The 17,364-nt window shown below is 46.5% G+C and overlaps 1 protein-coding gene across 1 annotated transcript in view; it reads right to left on the bottom strand.

Moving 5' to 3' along the window:
- Positions 1-17,364, bottom strand: part of CUX1 (cut like homeobox 1) — a 395,035-nt gene that overhangs the window by 211,659 nt on the left and 166,012 nt on the right. Inside the window, 1 exon segment of the mRNA XM_021005648.2 lies at positions 1,022-1,069. Within this exon segment, the coding sequence (XP_020861307.1) occupies positions 1,022-1,069 (48 nt within the window).

Raw genomic sequence — 17,364 nt, 5'->3', positions numbered from 1 at the left:
CTGAAACCACCAGAAATAGTAACCACCGACTTCCCGGCGCTGTGGGATTCCCAAGACACTTTCTTTGCAAAAGTCCTAGGAGGTATCTTGGTTCAAGCCATGTTTTTGTCATTTGAGATGTGAGTAAACTGAGGTTCCGCGAGGCCCACGGTCACATATACACAGAGTGGTTGAAGTCAGAGTTCATTGAGCTGGGCATGACCGTCTCCAGATGCCAGGAGCTTCTTCTGTATTTGGTTTGAAATGTATTTTTCTTTTTCTTTTCAGACCAGCGGGAACCCATCAGCTTGGCATGCCACCAGACCCTCCCCCTTCCCAACTGTGTGCCCTAAAGACCTCTGGGCCTTGCCTTTGGCACCGCTGCACCACTCGCTCTCCAGTCTCCTGGGCCTTTCCACCCTCATCACAGCTGAGCTCCCCCAACTGTGTTATGTGAGTGCTCTGAGAGCAAGGGGTGTCCCACTTGTATTTGTAGCTTAGCAGAGTGCCTGGCACGTGGAAGACAGCTTAAAAGATACTTTTCTGTTCTATTTATTACATAGTGGACGGAGAAGTGGTCTCGGAGCCTGGAAAACCTGGCTTTGAGAACAGACTGACGCAGACTAGCAGAGTGACCACAGGCAAGTCACTTAATCCTTCACTGCCCAAGAAAATTAAGACTTTGTCAAGTTGTAGAACAAATGTCGATCTACATTGGTGGAATAGGGGATTCCTTGCGGGGGAGTTCCCTAAGCTAATGAAATCACACTGGACCCCCCTCCACACACACTCAAGAGAACACCAGCATCAAAGACAATTCACATGGAGCTCCAGAAAATCTTCGCATAAGAATGTGGGTGTGCTTGGTGGAAAATGAAATTTTACACAAAATTTGCATTAGACCAATCTATATATGGCTAGTTAAGGGTCAAGCAGAGTATATAAATTACATAACAGACATTTATTTACTGTGAATAAAAGGAAAACCTGTTTCCCACATATAGACACCTCGGGGTATAAACTAAACAATGTCAAAGCTTACCTCTCCTTGGAAACTCTTCAACAAAGGAGCTACCTGCTTGCGCAAATCCTGAAGCACACAAAAGGATGAATCAGAAGGCAGACATGTGAAAAAGAAAGAGAAGAAAATATGTCAGGTTGGTCTCCAGAACAGCTGTGAGTAAACTGTTAATGATTAACAATATAAAACAACCCCATTTCCTCTCATTTCTAGTATATTGACAAATTTGGCTTTGCTTAATCTAAATTTTATTTTAATCAAGTGTGGTTAGATTTAATTTCTAATAATTAGTCCTTATTTGCATACACCTGATTTTATATGCAATGTGATTAAAAAAAAAAACAACTCTTCCATGATGTCAGTTTCAGTATTGTGAGGTCTGCTGTAATACATTCACTTGAAATATGAAGTAAATGTTATGATTTAGGTTTGAACATTGTTTCTATATGAAATGGATTTAGGCCATAACTTTGACTTTTAAACCCTTTCTGAATGCACTGTTAATGTAAATTAAACATCAAAGGAATGAAACTCTCTTAGAATCTCTTATTAACCAATTTTGACACACCTCCTCAAGAAATTCACTACTATAAGAATTCATAAATCAGAAAATTGACCGGATATATGAAATCTTTATAGACCATTCAGGTCCCTTCAGCTAAATGTTCTGAATTTTAGTAAATATAATGTTATCATGGCAGTGAAAACAGCCTCAGCAAAGGAGAATTCTGTCTTTATACAGTAGGATATTAGGAAGGGGGTTTGAGAGATGAGACAGTTGCTTTTTTTTTGGTGAGTTCTGTGACATTAAGCTGTCACTGTCATTGTCTTTTTCTTTTGATTTTATCTTACTGTAGCAAGTACTTTTTAAAAATCCTGTTAGCTTCTGTTTAAAGCCATTTTGTGACTCAATAATATTCTATTGGAAAATTTCCCTTTAATTATGTGCCCTGGAAAGATGTAATGCATCTGTCAATCGATTAGCATTGACTAAGTGCCTCCCGTGTGCCAAGCACTGTGCCAAGGGTGGTGTCATGTTATTATGTCTTAGTGAACATTCTTGTTGTTTCTAAGGGAACAGAGTTTCTATTTCATAATGAAAATCAACAGGGAAAGTGTCAGAGGCGAGGACAGATACCGTATTCAGTCAAATACTCGACAGTGTCCCTGACGTGTCCAGCACTGTCACAGGACATTCAGACACAATGAGGGTACGCTGACAGAGCTCACCCAATGAGTTTCCTAAACACACGGTGTAAAGAGATCATAACAAAGAGCTGTTAAAAAAGAAGTCATGGGAAAATGGGAAAGGGGAAAGGGACTTTGTGATGTCTGAAGCAGCTTAGGAAACACTGCCTCTGGACGACAGGACCAAATGACACTTGCCTATTTTAGGGACACACGTCTCAATTTTCTTAGCCAGATTTCCTGAACTTCAGAGGCCTATTTCCATTTTAAAATGGGTGGCACAGTGGGAAAAGGGTTGGATTCCAAGTCAGTGGTTCTCCGTCTAAGCCCTGGCCTAGCAGCTCACTGTCTGTCTGTAGGGCTGCTGCTGTGCCAGCCCCTTCCCCTTTGGGTCTCAGTTTGCTTGTCTGTGAAGCGGGGAGAGTTGAGGGGGGGTGTCGACTTCCGAGGCTCCTTCCTAGTCTCCATCTGCTCTCTCATTCAATCGTTCTCTGTGTGCCAAGCACAGTGCTCGTTATGGAGAGGCAAAGCAAAAGATCAGCCACTGACCTCAAGGGGCTTCCACTCCAACAGGAGAGACAACAGACATAAATGTGTACACGTGGTGATGTCAGTAAGAAGGCACTTTCATTCTGAAATCAAAGACGATTTTGCAATTTGCAGTGCTACGGACACCTTGCCATTTCAGAGGAAAACCTGCTTAATTGATTTTTTTTTCAGTAACTTGGGCAAAGGTATCCGTAGACGTCCTACTTATCATATTTGCCAATGACACAGAGCTTGGAGAGACAGGGTTGGCACTGACGCTGCCCACAGAGCCCAGATCTGAAGAGATCACGACAGGCTGGAACACGGGGTCAGACACAAGCAGATGAATCGGAGGGGGGATTAACATAAAGTCTACTTCCCCCACCTAAGATGAGCCTGGCATGGCTGGGGAGAATCAGGACTGGGCCACAGCAACCAACGAGGCACAGGCCTGGGCGGGCAGGCCCTAGACGCGTGGCCTGGGGAGGCCTAGGGATCGTTCTCGGCCCCGTCTGTAGGAAGGACAAAGGCACAAGGGACACAAAGAGGTCCCCAGTTCCCAGCACAGAGGAGAAGAAATGACTGGTGGGAGAAGTGCCTAAAGGGTCTCCACGTAAAGGTGGTTCCCAGAGGACAGAACTGGACACAACGGGCAGACACTGCAGAGAGGCCACACGAGGCTCGGTGGAAGGTTCCCAGAAGAGGGGACGACAGCGTGCTCTGGAAGAGGAGGGGTGGTTGCATCGGCACAGAGCCAAGGAGGGAAGGCAAGAGAACTGACAAGACTGGGCGAGTGACTAGACAAGGAGGAGGGGGAGAATCGAGGAAAACTCCCAGGATGCCTCAAAGGGCCCCCAGAAGGGCCGTGGAGAGAAGAGGGCCTCTGCTTCCTTGGGGAAGGGGGAGGTGGGAGGGACCGAGAGGGGTGGCATAGAGAAATGCTGCAATGAGGAAATAGAAATGAAAGGCCATTTTGGTCGGCAGGGCCTTAATGCAAAGTCTAGACTACAGGGCAGTTACAAACCGCAGGAAGAAACGGGAAGCAAACCCTAGTCACCTCATTTATTGCCGACACCATTCTGAGGAAAGCAGCTGACAGAGAGCACGAAGAAGGCTCGTTGTTCTGAGCACGGCATGCCACTGCATGGTCAGCCCACTGACCCAGGACTGAACAGGAAGAGAAAAGACACCTGGGAAACGGTCTGGCACTTTTAATGAAAGGAATGAAGAGGTTGCTATTAAGCACTGACCAGGTGCCAAGCCCCACCTCTCCAACATCAACAGCCCCCCAGTAATAGTGAACTCACGTGAAGAACACCCACTGGCTGAAGCAGAAAAAAGCAGTGAAGAGACACTGTGAGGGGCATAAACGGGATGCCAAATGTTCCCAATGATGACCTAAAGCCCTCAAATAGCCTAAAGGACATAAATCAAAGAACTAAATGGCAATCACCTGGCATGGTGCCTCGCCCAAAGCAAGTATGTAACAAATGTTGAATTAAATTAGAGCTCCAGAGGGAAGAGCCCCTGCCAGTGGAGCACCTGGATTAGCGATGACTGTGGTCTCCTACATCTGAATGTATGAACATGATGGAACATAAGCTCCCTGGGCAGGGACTGGTTCTTTTTTGTGTCTGTATCCCTAGCACTTGGTCTGATGCCTGGCACAAAGGACATGTTGAATAAAAGCTTGTTGATTGGTTCGCTGGTCCACACATGGCTGTGCCCCCATGCCTAGGACACTTGAGGACTAGAAAAACCATTCTCTAAATAATGCCTCTGAAACAACATCATTTCAGAGGGCTCCAGGGTGGCTCTTATCCCCTGAGCCCGGCTGGGGATCCTGGGTAGGTAGGACAGAGTGGGCGTGCCTTCCACATCTGGGCCAGACCCACAGCCCTCCGAGGAGCCTTCCAACTCTCCCATTCTGTGAAGTGCTTATAATCCACTGGAGGAGTCCAAACATTCCTACCTGAGGACAGTCAAAAATGAATCGGTAAGCACCCGCTGTGCGCCAGGCACTGAAGAGAAGCAAGAAGAAAACACTCTCTGCCCTTGAGGAGTTCACAGAGAGTCAGGTAAGCCAGGCCCACAGTCGCCATGGAAGATGTGAGACCAAACATGGAATAGTAATCGGGGGCCAATCCCCCAAAGACAATGATGCTGTGTCACAAGCACCCCAGAAATTCTGGGGGTTGACACTCAGGCGGGCCTGGCTTTTTGCAGTTTGTTGTATCTCCTTGCACACAGTAGGTGATTAATAAATGTTTGCTGGCTGCATGACTGACTTGGAAGGTCTTGGAAGACAGAAAAGCACAAAATATTTAACATTCATACTAAAAACATGTTAAGGCCATCAACGCCTCTTTCCGAGGTCCCCCTGGAAAGGTAAACGGAATTATTTCCTATATTGGCCACAGAAGACATAAGCTTTACGATTATAGCTCCAGACGGGGAAGGGCCCTCAGAGGCCTTCTCATCTAGCCCACAATAATGCTGGGATTTGAACCCAGGCCTTCTGACTGCAAATAAAACACGTTTTCCACTATACCACACTGACTTTAAAGGTCTAATGAAATCCCCCTAATACAAACTTTGAAGAAAGAAGGAAAAGAATAAATAAACAATGTGTAGATTCCTTCTCTAGACCCCCAGTAACTCTGAAAGTTCCCTGGTCTGCCTGATCCCAATCAACTGGGCAATGATCTATTTTCTCTGGGCCTTGAAAAAGACCAGGCCATGACAAAATTGTTTCTATATGTTCTCTTGCCACCCACCAACAAGCTATTAGACTACAGGGGCTTTTAAACAGTGGGACATAAACACTTCTGCTATGTCTCTTGCCTCCCCCCTTCCCCTCAGAGTCATGTGAACAAATTAGCTGTATTTGTAATAAAAAAAAAAACACATCACTTCGTTCCACAATTCAAGTGTTAATCACAGGATCACAGACACCTTACAAGCCACTGATCCAACCGCTCTAGTTTTACAGATGAGGAAAGTAAGTCACAGAGAAGTGAAGTAAATGATTTGCCCCATGGGTTCAAATTGCTACCAAGTGTCTGAGGTGAGATTTGAACGCAGAGCTTCCTGACCCCAAGTCCACGACCTTGTCTGCTACAGTTTACAAAAAGAACCTGCTTTGGGGTGCTGAGATCCCAGAAGGAAAGACTGAGAGATGGAGGGAGGGACCGATACCCCAGCAAACAAAACTGCACACAGACCTCAAGTCACCAGCTAAAAACCACTCCTGCTAAATTTATTTTTGGCACCCTGAGAAATTCCTCATCACACACTGCCTGCAAATATTATCCACATGTCAGACAGAATTCTGCCCTCCCTGTACTAAAGCAAAGAGACAAAAGTACAGATGCTCGATCCTGACCCATGGGGATCTCTAATGTCACTCAGCAAGGACACTATATGATTTATTGTTATCTTAAAATGTAATGCCCTTTGCTGTCTGGGGAGGAATCAGGCCCTGAAGAATCAGCCACTTACAAGCCCTCACCAAGGCATTTTCCTGAAATTTTCAAACAAAGGGAAAGGGAAGGAGAGGGCCTGACTGGAAACAAAAAGAAATCAGTCAAGGCCCCTCCAGGGTTTTCTTAGCCCAAAGCGCCCTCAAGTCCCCTGGCAAAACTCAAAGGGCTGTGATGCAGACACACTGGCATGCGATCAAGGAGGTGATCAATACCCAATGTGCCTTAGTAGGACTGACAGTCATAATAGGGAATTTTCTTCCTTGGCAATGGGAGAAAAGTGATTTATTAATGCGTAAAAAGCACTTTGTACATTTATGAACCATTTTCATTGGTTCTTCTGAAAATCACCCTGAGCCAGAAGGGCATGATGCACCACCATCTTCAATGAGGGAGAAAACAGAGGGAGCTCAAGGTCAAAGGCTCTTCTGAGAGCTCAGCGGTAGCTCTGACTCCCTGTGTGGCCATGGGCAAGTCACTTTCACCTCTAGAGGCCTGAGAGAAGACGCCACACTTTGGGACCAGCCCAGATGCAGGGCCTGTTTTTCTGTAGACGTTCGCTATGGGGCACCTCGCCATGGTCGATCTCTAAGGCCTCCTTTGGTCTCTGCACCCATCTTCAGGCTGACTCTCCTCCCTGCTCCAGCTCTCAGTCTCTGCCTAATCTAGGGATCAGAAAGGAGTATGGTTCTGGAGACCCAGCTTTATAGATCATCCACGACCTAAGTAAGCTCTGCTGAATGAATGAGTAAAACCGCATCCACTCAGAAGTGCTATGAATCTCTTGGGATGAGCTGAAATGAAAGCTTATAAAGAATTGTTTGTTAAAGAAATTAAGTTTGTAAATAAGATTACAGAATGCTGATTAATCTATCCAGAGGAAGAAAAACCCTCAATATACTTTAGCATATCTACAATTTGGATGTAAATGGTTGCTCTTACAAGTCATGAAGGTAATAAAGCTGTCTTTAAAATACTGAGTAAAAAAAAAAATCTTAAAATGATTGTTTCTGGGAGGGAAAAAGTCAGATTCAGAAATGCATATAACATAAAAACACAAAATTAATGATTTTTGGTTTTGGGTAATTGACAAATTTCCCCAAATTCAGACCTGTCATTTCCCAAATCAAAACGGAAATAATGAGGTTACACTGTACCTCATTACTGGCTTTCGGGCAACTTGCCACAGGGCAAAGATGAAGGGGTGAGCCAAGCTGCACTCTATTTACAATTGCTTTGGAACCTGCCTCAATCTGGGTTCCCCTGCATGCCATGATAACTTCTTTACCTCTGAGGTGTCCGTACCTTATGATTTGTGAGAGATGCCCTTTGATCTTCCTTGGTGAATAAAGTGGTCCATGATAAATGGTCTTGCTAAGAGCACTGGCCAACTGCATCTCATTTCTCCACTGGGTCCATGGCTTCCAGAATCTGTCCTGAAGACATGGCACCTGGAGGCAGCAATGGCCGGAGACATCCCAACGGCTGCCTGAGGAATCATTAGGAAAAGCTGCCCAGGATTATCAGCAGCCCTGACATGGGGAGCTCAGCTGCCACACTCTATTTTAGACCTGGCTCATCATGGGAAGATGGGGAAAATGCCCCTGTTTTATGTGTGTGTGCTAAGCGGCTGGTACACAGCTTAACCCTAGAAAGCGAGCGAGAAGGCTGGGCCGCTCATAAGGCTGATGATAATGAAAACGTGGATGCAATACTGATGGAGAGGGAGGTGACAGATCATGCCCACAGACTTGGAGCCAGCAATGCTTCCCAAATGAACCCACTTCACCCTCTGGCTTCCTTCTCCTCATCTAGAGTTTTGCAAAAGGCCCCAGGCATGGATCCCAGACATAGTCAAAAGGGCCTAAATCAGAGGAGTTTCTTCACCTTGCTTGAATCACAGGCAGACACAAACAAATCATACCCCCAAGTCCTTGGACAATGTGGCGAAGTCCAGAGAGCCCACCTCAGAAAGATGTTTCAAAATGGAACCTGCAACTGACAGCCCAAAACACAACAAAGGATTACAGAAGAAATGTATTATATCAAAACACAGTCACCAAAATATTTTTTGAAGCAAGTGAAAAGTATCCAGTTTAAGAACTCCTAGTCTAAAAGATGAATTCCAATTAAATTCACAGATACCAGATTTTACCTGGAAATCCTAAGTCAATCCAGAAGCTAGAAATGAGAGGGTGAGGTTTTTTTTTTTTTGGGGGGGGGTACCTCAGAGTTCATTCTGATATGGTCTGCGGCTTGTGTTTTCTTTTGATGATTAATCTTGAGCCCTGAGGTCTACTAAAAGGTAGATTTTGGCTGTAGGAGATGCAGTGGGGCTGGCAAATTAACCAGAGAGACTTTTCAATGCTCCCCTGGCTAGACCTGCCATCACAACCTATGAATTATTCAACGGCGACATTCTGGGCCTCAGGTTTGGCCATAACTTCAGAGGTGAAACAAGTACCTGGGGAAAAGCCCCGCAGTCACCCCACCTTCCAGGCCAGTGCTGAAAATGCAGATGTACTCGTGTCCATACAGTGATTCTTCTACATCCCCATTTTCCCCATTGTGGTTGATCGATCGTGGGATGGCAAAAGAAATTAAATGGGAATATTTGGGGAGCTTTGCAGAAGCCACAGATGACACACAAAGGTCAGCAGATGACAGATCCTATAACCAAATACCTAACCCAAATTTTACAATAAGGTACTGTAAACCCCCCATAAAAGAAAAAGAGAAAATTCAGACTTCTTCTCTGGCATGAAGCCAAAGCATTTTACGCGGATTTTCCAGATCGTGGGGGCGCCATTCCCCCGGCCCCTACGATGTGGCAGGGTAACTGCAGATGACAAAGCAGAGAAGTGGGACTCCAGACTGTCTAGGGAACCGCAGGCTCCCAGGGGCTTCGTGTTAAGCCACAGCATGTGTCCGCTTTGTTTTTCTGTCAAAGTGTTCTGTAGCAAGCACCAAATCATTACAGGGCCAACAGGATCCCAGGCCTAGAGCAAGAAGGGACCTCAGAGGCTGGGAGAGACTGTGACTCGTACAGGGTCACACAGCTAGTAAATGTCAGAAGCAGGATTTGAACCCGATCTTCTGGACTCTAAATCAAATCTTCTCTCTACTGTACCTCACTGATTCCCTTCAACCTTTAGAAAAAGAAAAAGAAAAATCATTTTGCTTTCTTGTCTGTCACATCTGAACATACCAGGTAGAGGAGATTAGTGGGCGACCCTCAGAAGGTTTGGAGAGGGTTTTTTTAAAGGGTTTATTGTATTTCACTGGAGACCAATCACAGAGGCTGTGGCTGTAACCGACTGGTATAGGCTCACAAAGGCTGATTGTGAAATTTCAGTGTGCACATTTAAATCGAAAGTGGTGGAGCAAATGTTGATATTGCAGATTAACCTTAAATGCGGTCATGGGCAATTTTTTTTGGTGAGTGAAAAGCGGCCAACCCTCAGCTTCCACATTCTGCAGCAGCGATCTCTGCGGCTGGGAGCAGCACAGAAGATGGACAGTGGGAGTCACAGCACTCCAGGTCCAATCCTGGCCCTGATATTTGTCATCTGGGTCACCCTGAGGATGTTCCCTCAGTTCTCTGGGCCTCAGTTTCCTAAGCAGTGAAAAGAGCAGGCTGGACTAAATGACTGAACTAAGGCCTCTCCAGCTCTAGGTCCACGATTCCCTGTGCTCCAAGTACAAACAAAAGGCAAGTTAAACCCTACGCAAGTCATTCTGGGACTGCGCTTAACACAGAGCTCAGGAGAAAGGAAAGCTTCTTGCTTCAGGCTGCTAGAGCCTTCCTACCATCACTAATCATTAGAACATCGAACGTGTTACCATCGATTTGCTATTCCTCGCTTTCAGAGACGAACATGGGATTGTTCAGGCCTTATCCAAGGAGGACGGGGAAAGAGAGAGCTAGAGATCATCATAAATGGCATTTATTGGTATAAATGACCAAAAACTCTTCCTCCCACGTAGCAGAAAATGGAACGTAATGTCTTGGTGCTTTCTCAAAGATCGTGGTAAAATCCATTAGTTTTAATTATTTATCAGTAGTCAATTCAGATTACTGCTCATGACCTATTTTTTCAATGTATGAGCCACCAGGAAAAAAAAAAAGGAATGAATATTCTGTTTCTATAATGGCTGATTTTCCTGAAAGTACCAACAATCAGATACAAGAAATGCCAACATACTAATACTCTGCATTCTCAGTCATGACTATTTCCTACAAAGATGGAGACCCTCACTTAGTCTTGTCCTTCCATGACTGGGCCACAGGGGCTCTAGCTAATACGTTGGGGCTTTCCTCAGGGTCTCTGGACAGCAGTTCACAACACCCACATAGCACGTGAGCAGCCTACTGGTCCTCGCCACTCTCATGAATGGCTTTTCCTCTGTGAATTCTCCCTTCTGAGATGTAATGCTTGTGCCCACTATGTGCCATCCCACTGCCTTTTGGAGAACTTCAACTTACATTATTCAGAGTAATACATCAAATAACCTGCCACACAACCTTATCTGTGAAAATGCACATAACAGAAATTTTCCAACAGAGAACTGGCCTCCAATGTCATTGTGGACATCACATGGTGCAGCAAATGAAGTAATGGAACTTGGGAGTTAGGAAGTCCTGGGCTCAATTCCTGCCATAGTTACATACTAGTTATGTTATTCTGGCCAAGTCATCTAACCTTGCTCAGCCTCAGTTTTCTCTTCTGTGAAATGGGGGAAATAACAGCACCTGCCTCATGGAGATGCTAGGAGCATAAAATATCATATATATAGAATAAACACACTAGTTATTATTATTGTTGTTCAGGTTAGATATGGATGCATAGACAAAATGAAAGCCAAAGAGCTTTTCGGGCTGGGAAAGCCGCTAGGCCCCCAACGGGTGCTGGACGCCCCCATCTGGCCGGATGCCCTCAGGTCCATAGATTACCTTCCCGACAGCGACGGGTCAAGGACGAGCCCAATCACACTGCTTCACCATGCAGCATCAATCACCAACGACATTCCTTCCGGTAAGATGATGGCCCATCAGGCTTTACCATTTGGCCTACCATTAGTTACTACCTAAAGCCCACTGAACCTTACCATCTATCTTATTCCTGAGGTAAATGAGGGGACTGGAGCAGCAAGTGTAATGGGAGCTGAAGGAAACCCACTTATTTCAGCTGGGCCATCTCTCCCTGCTGCTGAGAGACCCTTAACTAAGGACCTAGGTTACGGTGACCAGCAACCTGGTCAGATCCAAAGAGTGATGCAAGGAGTTTTCTCGTAATTATACATCTCAAGCAACCCATACATCTTATCTGAGAACTGGCCCCACGCTGGTCAATAAGTTATTGTTTCCATGTTCCTTTGATTGTGTATAGACACTTGGGAGGAACGGGACACCTCTTTTTCTGATTTCAGGGAACTGCACCCATTCATTCTTCCCCTCCCAACTTGGAAAGTCCCTAATCGTTCATCCAATTAGAAATCAGATGACCTATTGTTGTATCCTGGTTAACTGTTTCCTTTTAGTTGAACTGGCCTCATTTGATTAATTGTTTCTAATGTATAACAATCTGTCTCCCCTTGTATCTGGGGTCCAGTGCCAAAGCTGAGGAAGGCTGCCAGTCCCGATTTATTGGGCAACTGGCATGCGCTGCTTAACCAATCAACACGCTGTGAAGCTCAAACCTTTGTTTCTTCAGTCACCACCCTATTAACGTGTCCAGACCCACAGGCACAAGCATCAGACTGGCTGTTACCTTCTGGGTACTCTGGGGCGCTGTCATCTGCCTTTGCATTGTACAAGGACCACCAAGCCTTTCCGTCTGCCCCACTCTATGTAGAACGTGAGCTCCTCGGGTGAAGGAACCACCTCCTTTTTCTATTTGTACTCCAGTGCTGAGCGCACTTCTTTGTGTTGAGTCATTTCAGTCATGCCCGACTCTTTGGGGTTTTCTTGGTTGGCCATTTCCTTCCTGGCTCATTTTACAGATGAGGAAACTGAGGCAAACAGGGTGAAGTGACTTGCCCAGAATCACACAGCTAGCAAGTGTATGAAGCCAGATTTGAACTCAGGATGATGAGTCTTCCTTACTGTAGGCTGGGCACTCTGTTCACTCCACCACCCAAATGCTCTAACTTAGTACATAATGAGCCCCGAATACATCCACTTTATCCATTCATCCATTTATGAAAGTGGCACATGGAGGCAGGCCTCTGTATGGCATGATATTATGGAAAGCCACCGGGAGCAGAGCCAACTAGGTAGAAAGAAGGAAGTCTGGATCATGAAGACCTTTACTGCCAATAATGAAAATAGCTCATTTTACATAGCGCTTTCATAGGATTCTAGATTCAGAGCTGGAAGAACCTTAATGGTCATGGAGATCAATCCTCTCATGTTACAGACGAGGAAACTGAGGGCTCAGGCCTTGCCCAAGGTGCCACAGCCGAGAAGTGTCAGAGCTGGCATTTAAACCTCTCTCCAAATTCAGGGCTCTTGTGCTTATGGTTATCCATATCTAACAGCCGAGGGGAACTGAGGCTCAGAAATTAGGTGACTTCTTCTTGCTCCCAGGCCCAGCAAATGGCAGCGCTTGGGAGGCTTTGGAAATTCTAGCCAAGGTCTTCTGAAAGCAACTCTAAAATCACCACCCATGCACCATTCTGGAGGCAAAGGGCAGTGGGAGAGGGGGGACATAGGAAGCTTAGCCTGGCAGGGATACACTCGGGATATCCTGGGTTTGGGACTGGTGGTTGAAAGATCGGTTAGGAAGCTGCTACAGTAATCCTGGCATCAAGGTGACAGAAGGCCAGACTAGAACAGAGGGAACTTGGACTGAGGAAGCAGATGCCAACTGGAGAAAGACTTCAAAGGCAGAACTGGAGGGACCTGGTGACGGTTTGGATGCAGTAAGTGAAGGAGAGGGAAAAATCAAAGATGCCTCCAAAGGTTCTAGCCCGGGAGACTTGGATATAGGGTAGCACGATCTGAACTGTTACTTCCCCTACTGACATTGAAGGGGGTGTCTATAACCCTTTCTCTTTGTACCAAGTTAGTGACCCATAAGAACGTGTTCCTCCTGTCCTGGAAAAGGTTCTAGGAAAATACAAAAAATGAACACAAAGACCCTGTCACCACCCCTGGGGAGAAGGCACCTGAGCCCCAGCTCCGATGGTCCTGGTTCACTACCTCGTGCCCTTGTGAGTGAAAGCCACAAGTGGTCAAGAAGCAGGGTTGGCAAGGCAGCAGCAGAGGAAATATCAGCTCACAATACTGCCAGTGAGCTGCCCTGGGCTGAACACAAGCAGCCACTGAGCGGGGGGCCAGAAGGAGCCCTTAGGAACACTAGAAGACACGGGCAGGCTCCTGGCTTCTGGCGGCCGCTTCCTGTTGGACCTTATCTGGGCTCCCAGATCTGGTGGCCAGACAGAGGCCCGGAAATGAGGCCCACTTGGAGGACCCCGTCTAAGGAGAGGCTCCAGGGCTTGAGTCTCAGCCTATAGCCCGACATTCAGAGAATGGGCTGCGTGCCAGAGCTGCTCCAGTCTAACTCCTGGACCTTTTACACCTTCCCAGGCCTGGCACTGCCCCTGGGCAGGCAAATGCCATGCAATCCCGGTCATCCTCATGGGCCTGTCTGTTCCCCCAGTAATCACAGAGTGGAGGTGGTGGACAGAGTTAGTGAACACCTACCGAGATACAGACGAGACAAGAAAAAATAGAGTGTTGATACACAATAAAAACACAGAGAAGAAACAAAACTTCAGAAGGGGACACAAACGTCAAGTTTAATATGCACTTAAAAATTCCCTATATATAGCAAAAGCTCACCATTTCAGACACAAACCCCTTTTTTGCTCTCGGTACTGTGAAATGCTTATGTCAGATGCCCTAATTCATAATAAAAAACAGTCCTGTCCCCCTCCCCCCTCACACACACGCAAATCCACGCTGACTCCTGTCAGGTGACCCTCCTAGCCACTAACGTGTGGCCACGTGATCCCTGTAAAGCAAAAATAGAGAAGAAATGACAAAAACAAGAAACAGGAGCTTTCTAAAGTAAACATACAAAGAGTTTGGCTGGAAAAAAAAAGCCATCCCCGTTTCCTGGCCACAAAAAGAAGCATATGTTAGCTCCCAATACTATGTAAAACTGATCCTGACGGATCTGATGGCTATGGAAGCAGAGCCTAGGGGAGCATCTCCTGACCAGGGAGAACAAGTGTGACTTCAAAAGTGTGCACGTAGTATGTGTGCGTAAAATTCACAACTCTAAAATCAACTTGACATTCACACTGGTCTCCATATATGTGTGTGTATATGTATATATGTACATTGTATACACACGCACGTGTATGAGTGTGTATTTCTGTGTGTATACACACACACAATTCACAACCTTGAAATCAACTTGACATTCAAACTGGTTCTCATATGTGTGTGTCCATATAGATGGCTATATGAATGTGTATGTATGCATGTCTCTGTATGTGATCGTGTCTATATATGGGCGTATCCACGTGTATGTGTGTGCAGACACTTTCCTCAAGGGAGCAGAACTCTGTAGTTGCAAGAGTTAGGTATCGATGAGTTAGCAGTCTGTCTTCTGCTGGTACAGACGCTGGGCCATATTCTTCACTGTTTACATTTATCTAAACACCCCCAAGACAGCAGTGGCCTGCTGGAAAAACCACTGGCCTGCAGTGAGAAGAACCTGGCTTGGAATCCTAGCTCTAACGCCTCACACAAGCCAATTAATCTCTCTGGGCCTCATTTCAGTCACCTGTAAAATGGGGTTAATAATACTTGTACCACGTATAGCTTACGACGTGGTTGTGAGAGAAGAACTTTGGCGGGGCGAGGTCCCCCACGTAGCCTACAGACATTCTGCTCCCCGGTCTCTAGCGGCCAGGACCACTGTCCTCCCAGCGAGCGGCGTCTGCTCCTCTGCACCCTGCCCTAGCACCAGGTCTGCTCGAGGGTTAGGGGAACGCTAGCCTCTTCCCTTTTGCTAAACAAGCACAAGAGGATAAAAGCGGTCATTCTCATCACCTCCAAAATTCTCTGACTTGCATAACTGCTCTGTGTGGGTTCACAGTAAATGAATAAATGAAGAAGCATTTTCAAGTTCTCTTTCAAAGAGCCAAACACAGGCCCAGGCTCTGGGGATTCAACTCAAAATCCCAGCCAGAGTCTGGCCTCAAGAAGCTTCCGGGCTGGCCAACAACACTGAGAGAGGAGGAGGGAGCAGGGAAGCCGCTCTGGTTGGGAAAGTGCCAGGGATGAAGAGGGGCGCCCCGGCGGTGCAGACAGTCCCTGGAATGCCTTTCCAGGAGCCACGGCCCTCAGTGACTGGCCTATGGCTCTGCAACGTTGGTTTCTCTCAACACGGCTGTCCTGGGGAATGCTTACGAAGAGTGAGATGGCGGTAAAGTCATATAAAAAATAAAATAAGAGCTTCGTAGACGCTGATGAGAAAAACGCTCCACAGGATTCATTCAAACTCATTGATTGCAGAGATGCTCTGGTTAAGCAGTTTCGACAAGGTACACACAGGGTGGCTGCGTGCAGGGTGGTTTCCAGGCCTGTTTGGAATACCCTGCCCTGCCCTGGCCTCCTCACCTCAGCCAGCACCAAGGCGGTCCCTCCCCCCCTCCCCTAATGACCTTGTATTGACCAGCCATACACTCTTCTGGGTGCGCCTCCAGGCCCTGCACTGATTGGTCAAGCACCCAGCATTTATTAAGTGCCTACTGTTTGTATTCAGAGGCAGACTCTGAACCCACAGTCAGAGGTCCCTGAACTCCAGAGCCAGGGAGTTCGTCCCCATGGCACACCTCTGATTGTGGACTGACTGATGGTACAGTACTCTAAGCATGAAAACCAACTCCAAGAAAGTTTGCTAGGCCCAAACTGGGCAGTCTCACTCTTCACCCGCATTAAAGGGAGATCTAGGCTATTGCCATGAAGTATTTCAGTGGCAGTGAGGAGGAGGATGGTAAAAAGCTCATATTCAGGCAGCTTCTTTTCACGCCAATCCTGCAAGGCAGTTTGCCCCACATTCCAGATGGGAAAACAAAGCTCTGAAAGTCCAGGCGGCAAAGCTAGTACTCCCATTCAGGCCTCCTGACTTCAAGGCCCAGGCTGCTTCCACTCCCCTGAGCAACCTCCAACAGGCTGAGCGGAGCAAATTTTCCCAGGGGGAACAAATGGGTGAAGTATTTTCAGAGCTGTCACAACCCTCAGTATCACCAAAGGCAGGCGGTTACATGGTGGCTAGGAACAGGGATTTGATTTAACTTAGCTACAAAGAAATCTGAAGAAAAAACATCTTTGTGTTAGTTCCAGCTACTAGGACTCAGCAAGTTCTATGTTTAAAGGGGACCACAAGGTGAGAGACAGTAAGTTGGGGGAGGGAGGGAGGAAGAAAGAAGGGAAGGAGATGGGGAGTAAGAAGAAAAAAAGGGAGGGAAAGAAAAGGCTGACAGGAAGGAGGGGAAGGAAAAAAGAAGAAGAGAGGAAGAGAGAGGGAAAGAATGAAGGAGAGAAGGAAGAGAGGGAGGACAGGAGGAAAGAAAGGAGGAAGAAAGTGAAAAAAGGAAGAAAAGAAAAGAAGGGGAGTGGGGGAAAGAAAAGAGGGAGGGAGAGATGGAAGAGAAGGACAGGTAGGATGGAAGAAGGAAAGGAGGGAGAAAGGGAAGAAAGGAAGAAGAAAAGGAGAAAAGGAAGAAGAAAAAGAGAAGAAAGGGAAGAGGGAAGGAGAGAGGAAAGAAGGGAGGAAGAGAAGGCAAGTGAGAGAGGAGGAGGGAGGAAGGAACAGGAAGACTCAGAGCGGGCAGGATATCTATTAAGCTGATACAATCAGCTTAACCTAAAGATCCTTTTAATTCAGTAAAATAAAATGTGTCACCAAAGGGCTTTGATTGTGTTTACCTGGTTCCTAAGTCACACACTGGGTAAGACACTGTAGCTCCAGGCACAAACAGCTTGCGGATACACAGGGGAGGAGGACAAGGGGGAAACCAAAGCCCTCCAAATCGGTGATTCCTAGCAATCTGGCTCGTCCTTGTACTTCTACTGCTGGCTTTTTGGATGCCATCAATGCGGCTTCTAAGAGCGTTTCGAAGAGCAGCTCACTGTCAGCACCATAA

Source organism: Phascolarctos cinereus, unplaced genomic scaffold, assembly GCF_003287225.1.
Source record: "Phascolarctos cinereus isolate Bilbo 61053 unplaced genomic scaffold, phaCin_HiC Scaffold_5;HRSCAF=322, whole genome shotgun sequence".
NCBI classification, from domain to species: Eukaryota; Metazoa; Chordata; class Mammalia; order Diprotodontia; family Phascolarctidae; genus Phascolarctos; species Phascolarctos cinereus.
The sequence above is the reverse complement of the archived record's forward strand: the minus strand, read 5'-3'. Positions and strand labels throughout refer to the sequence as shown.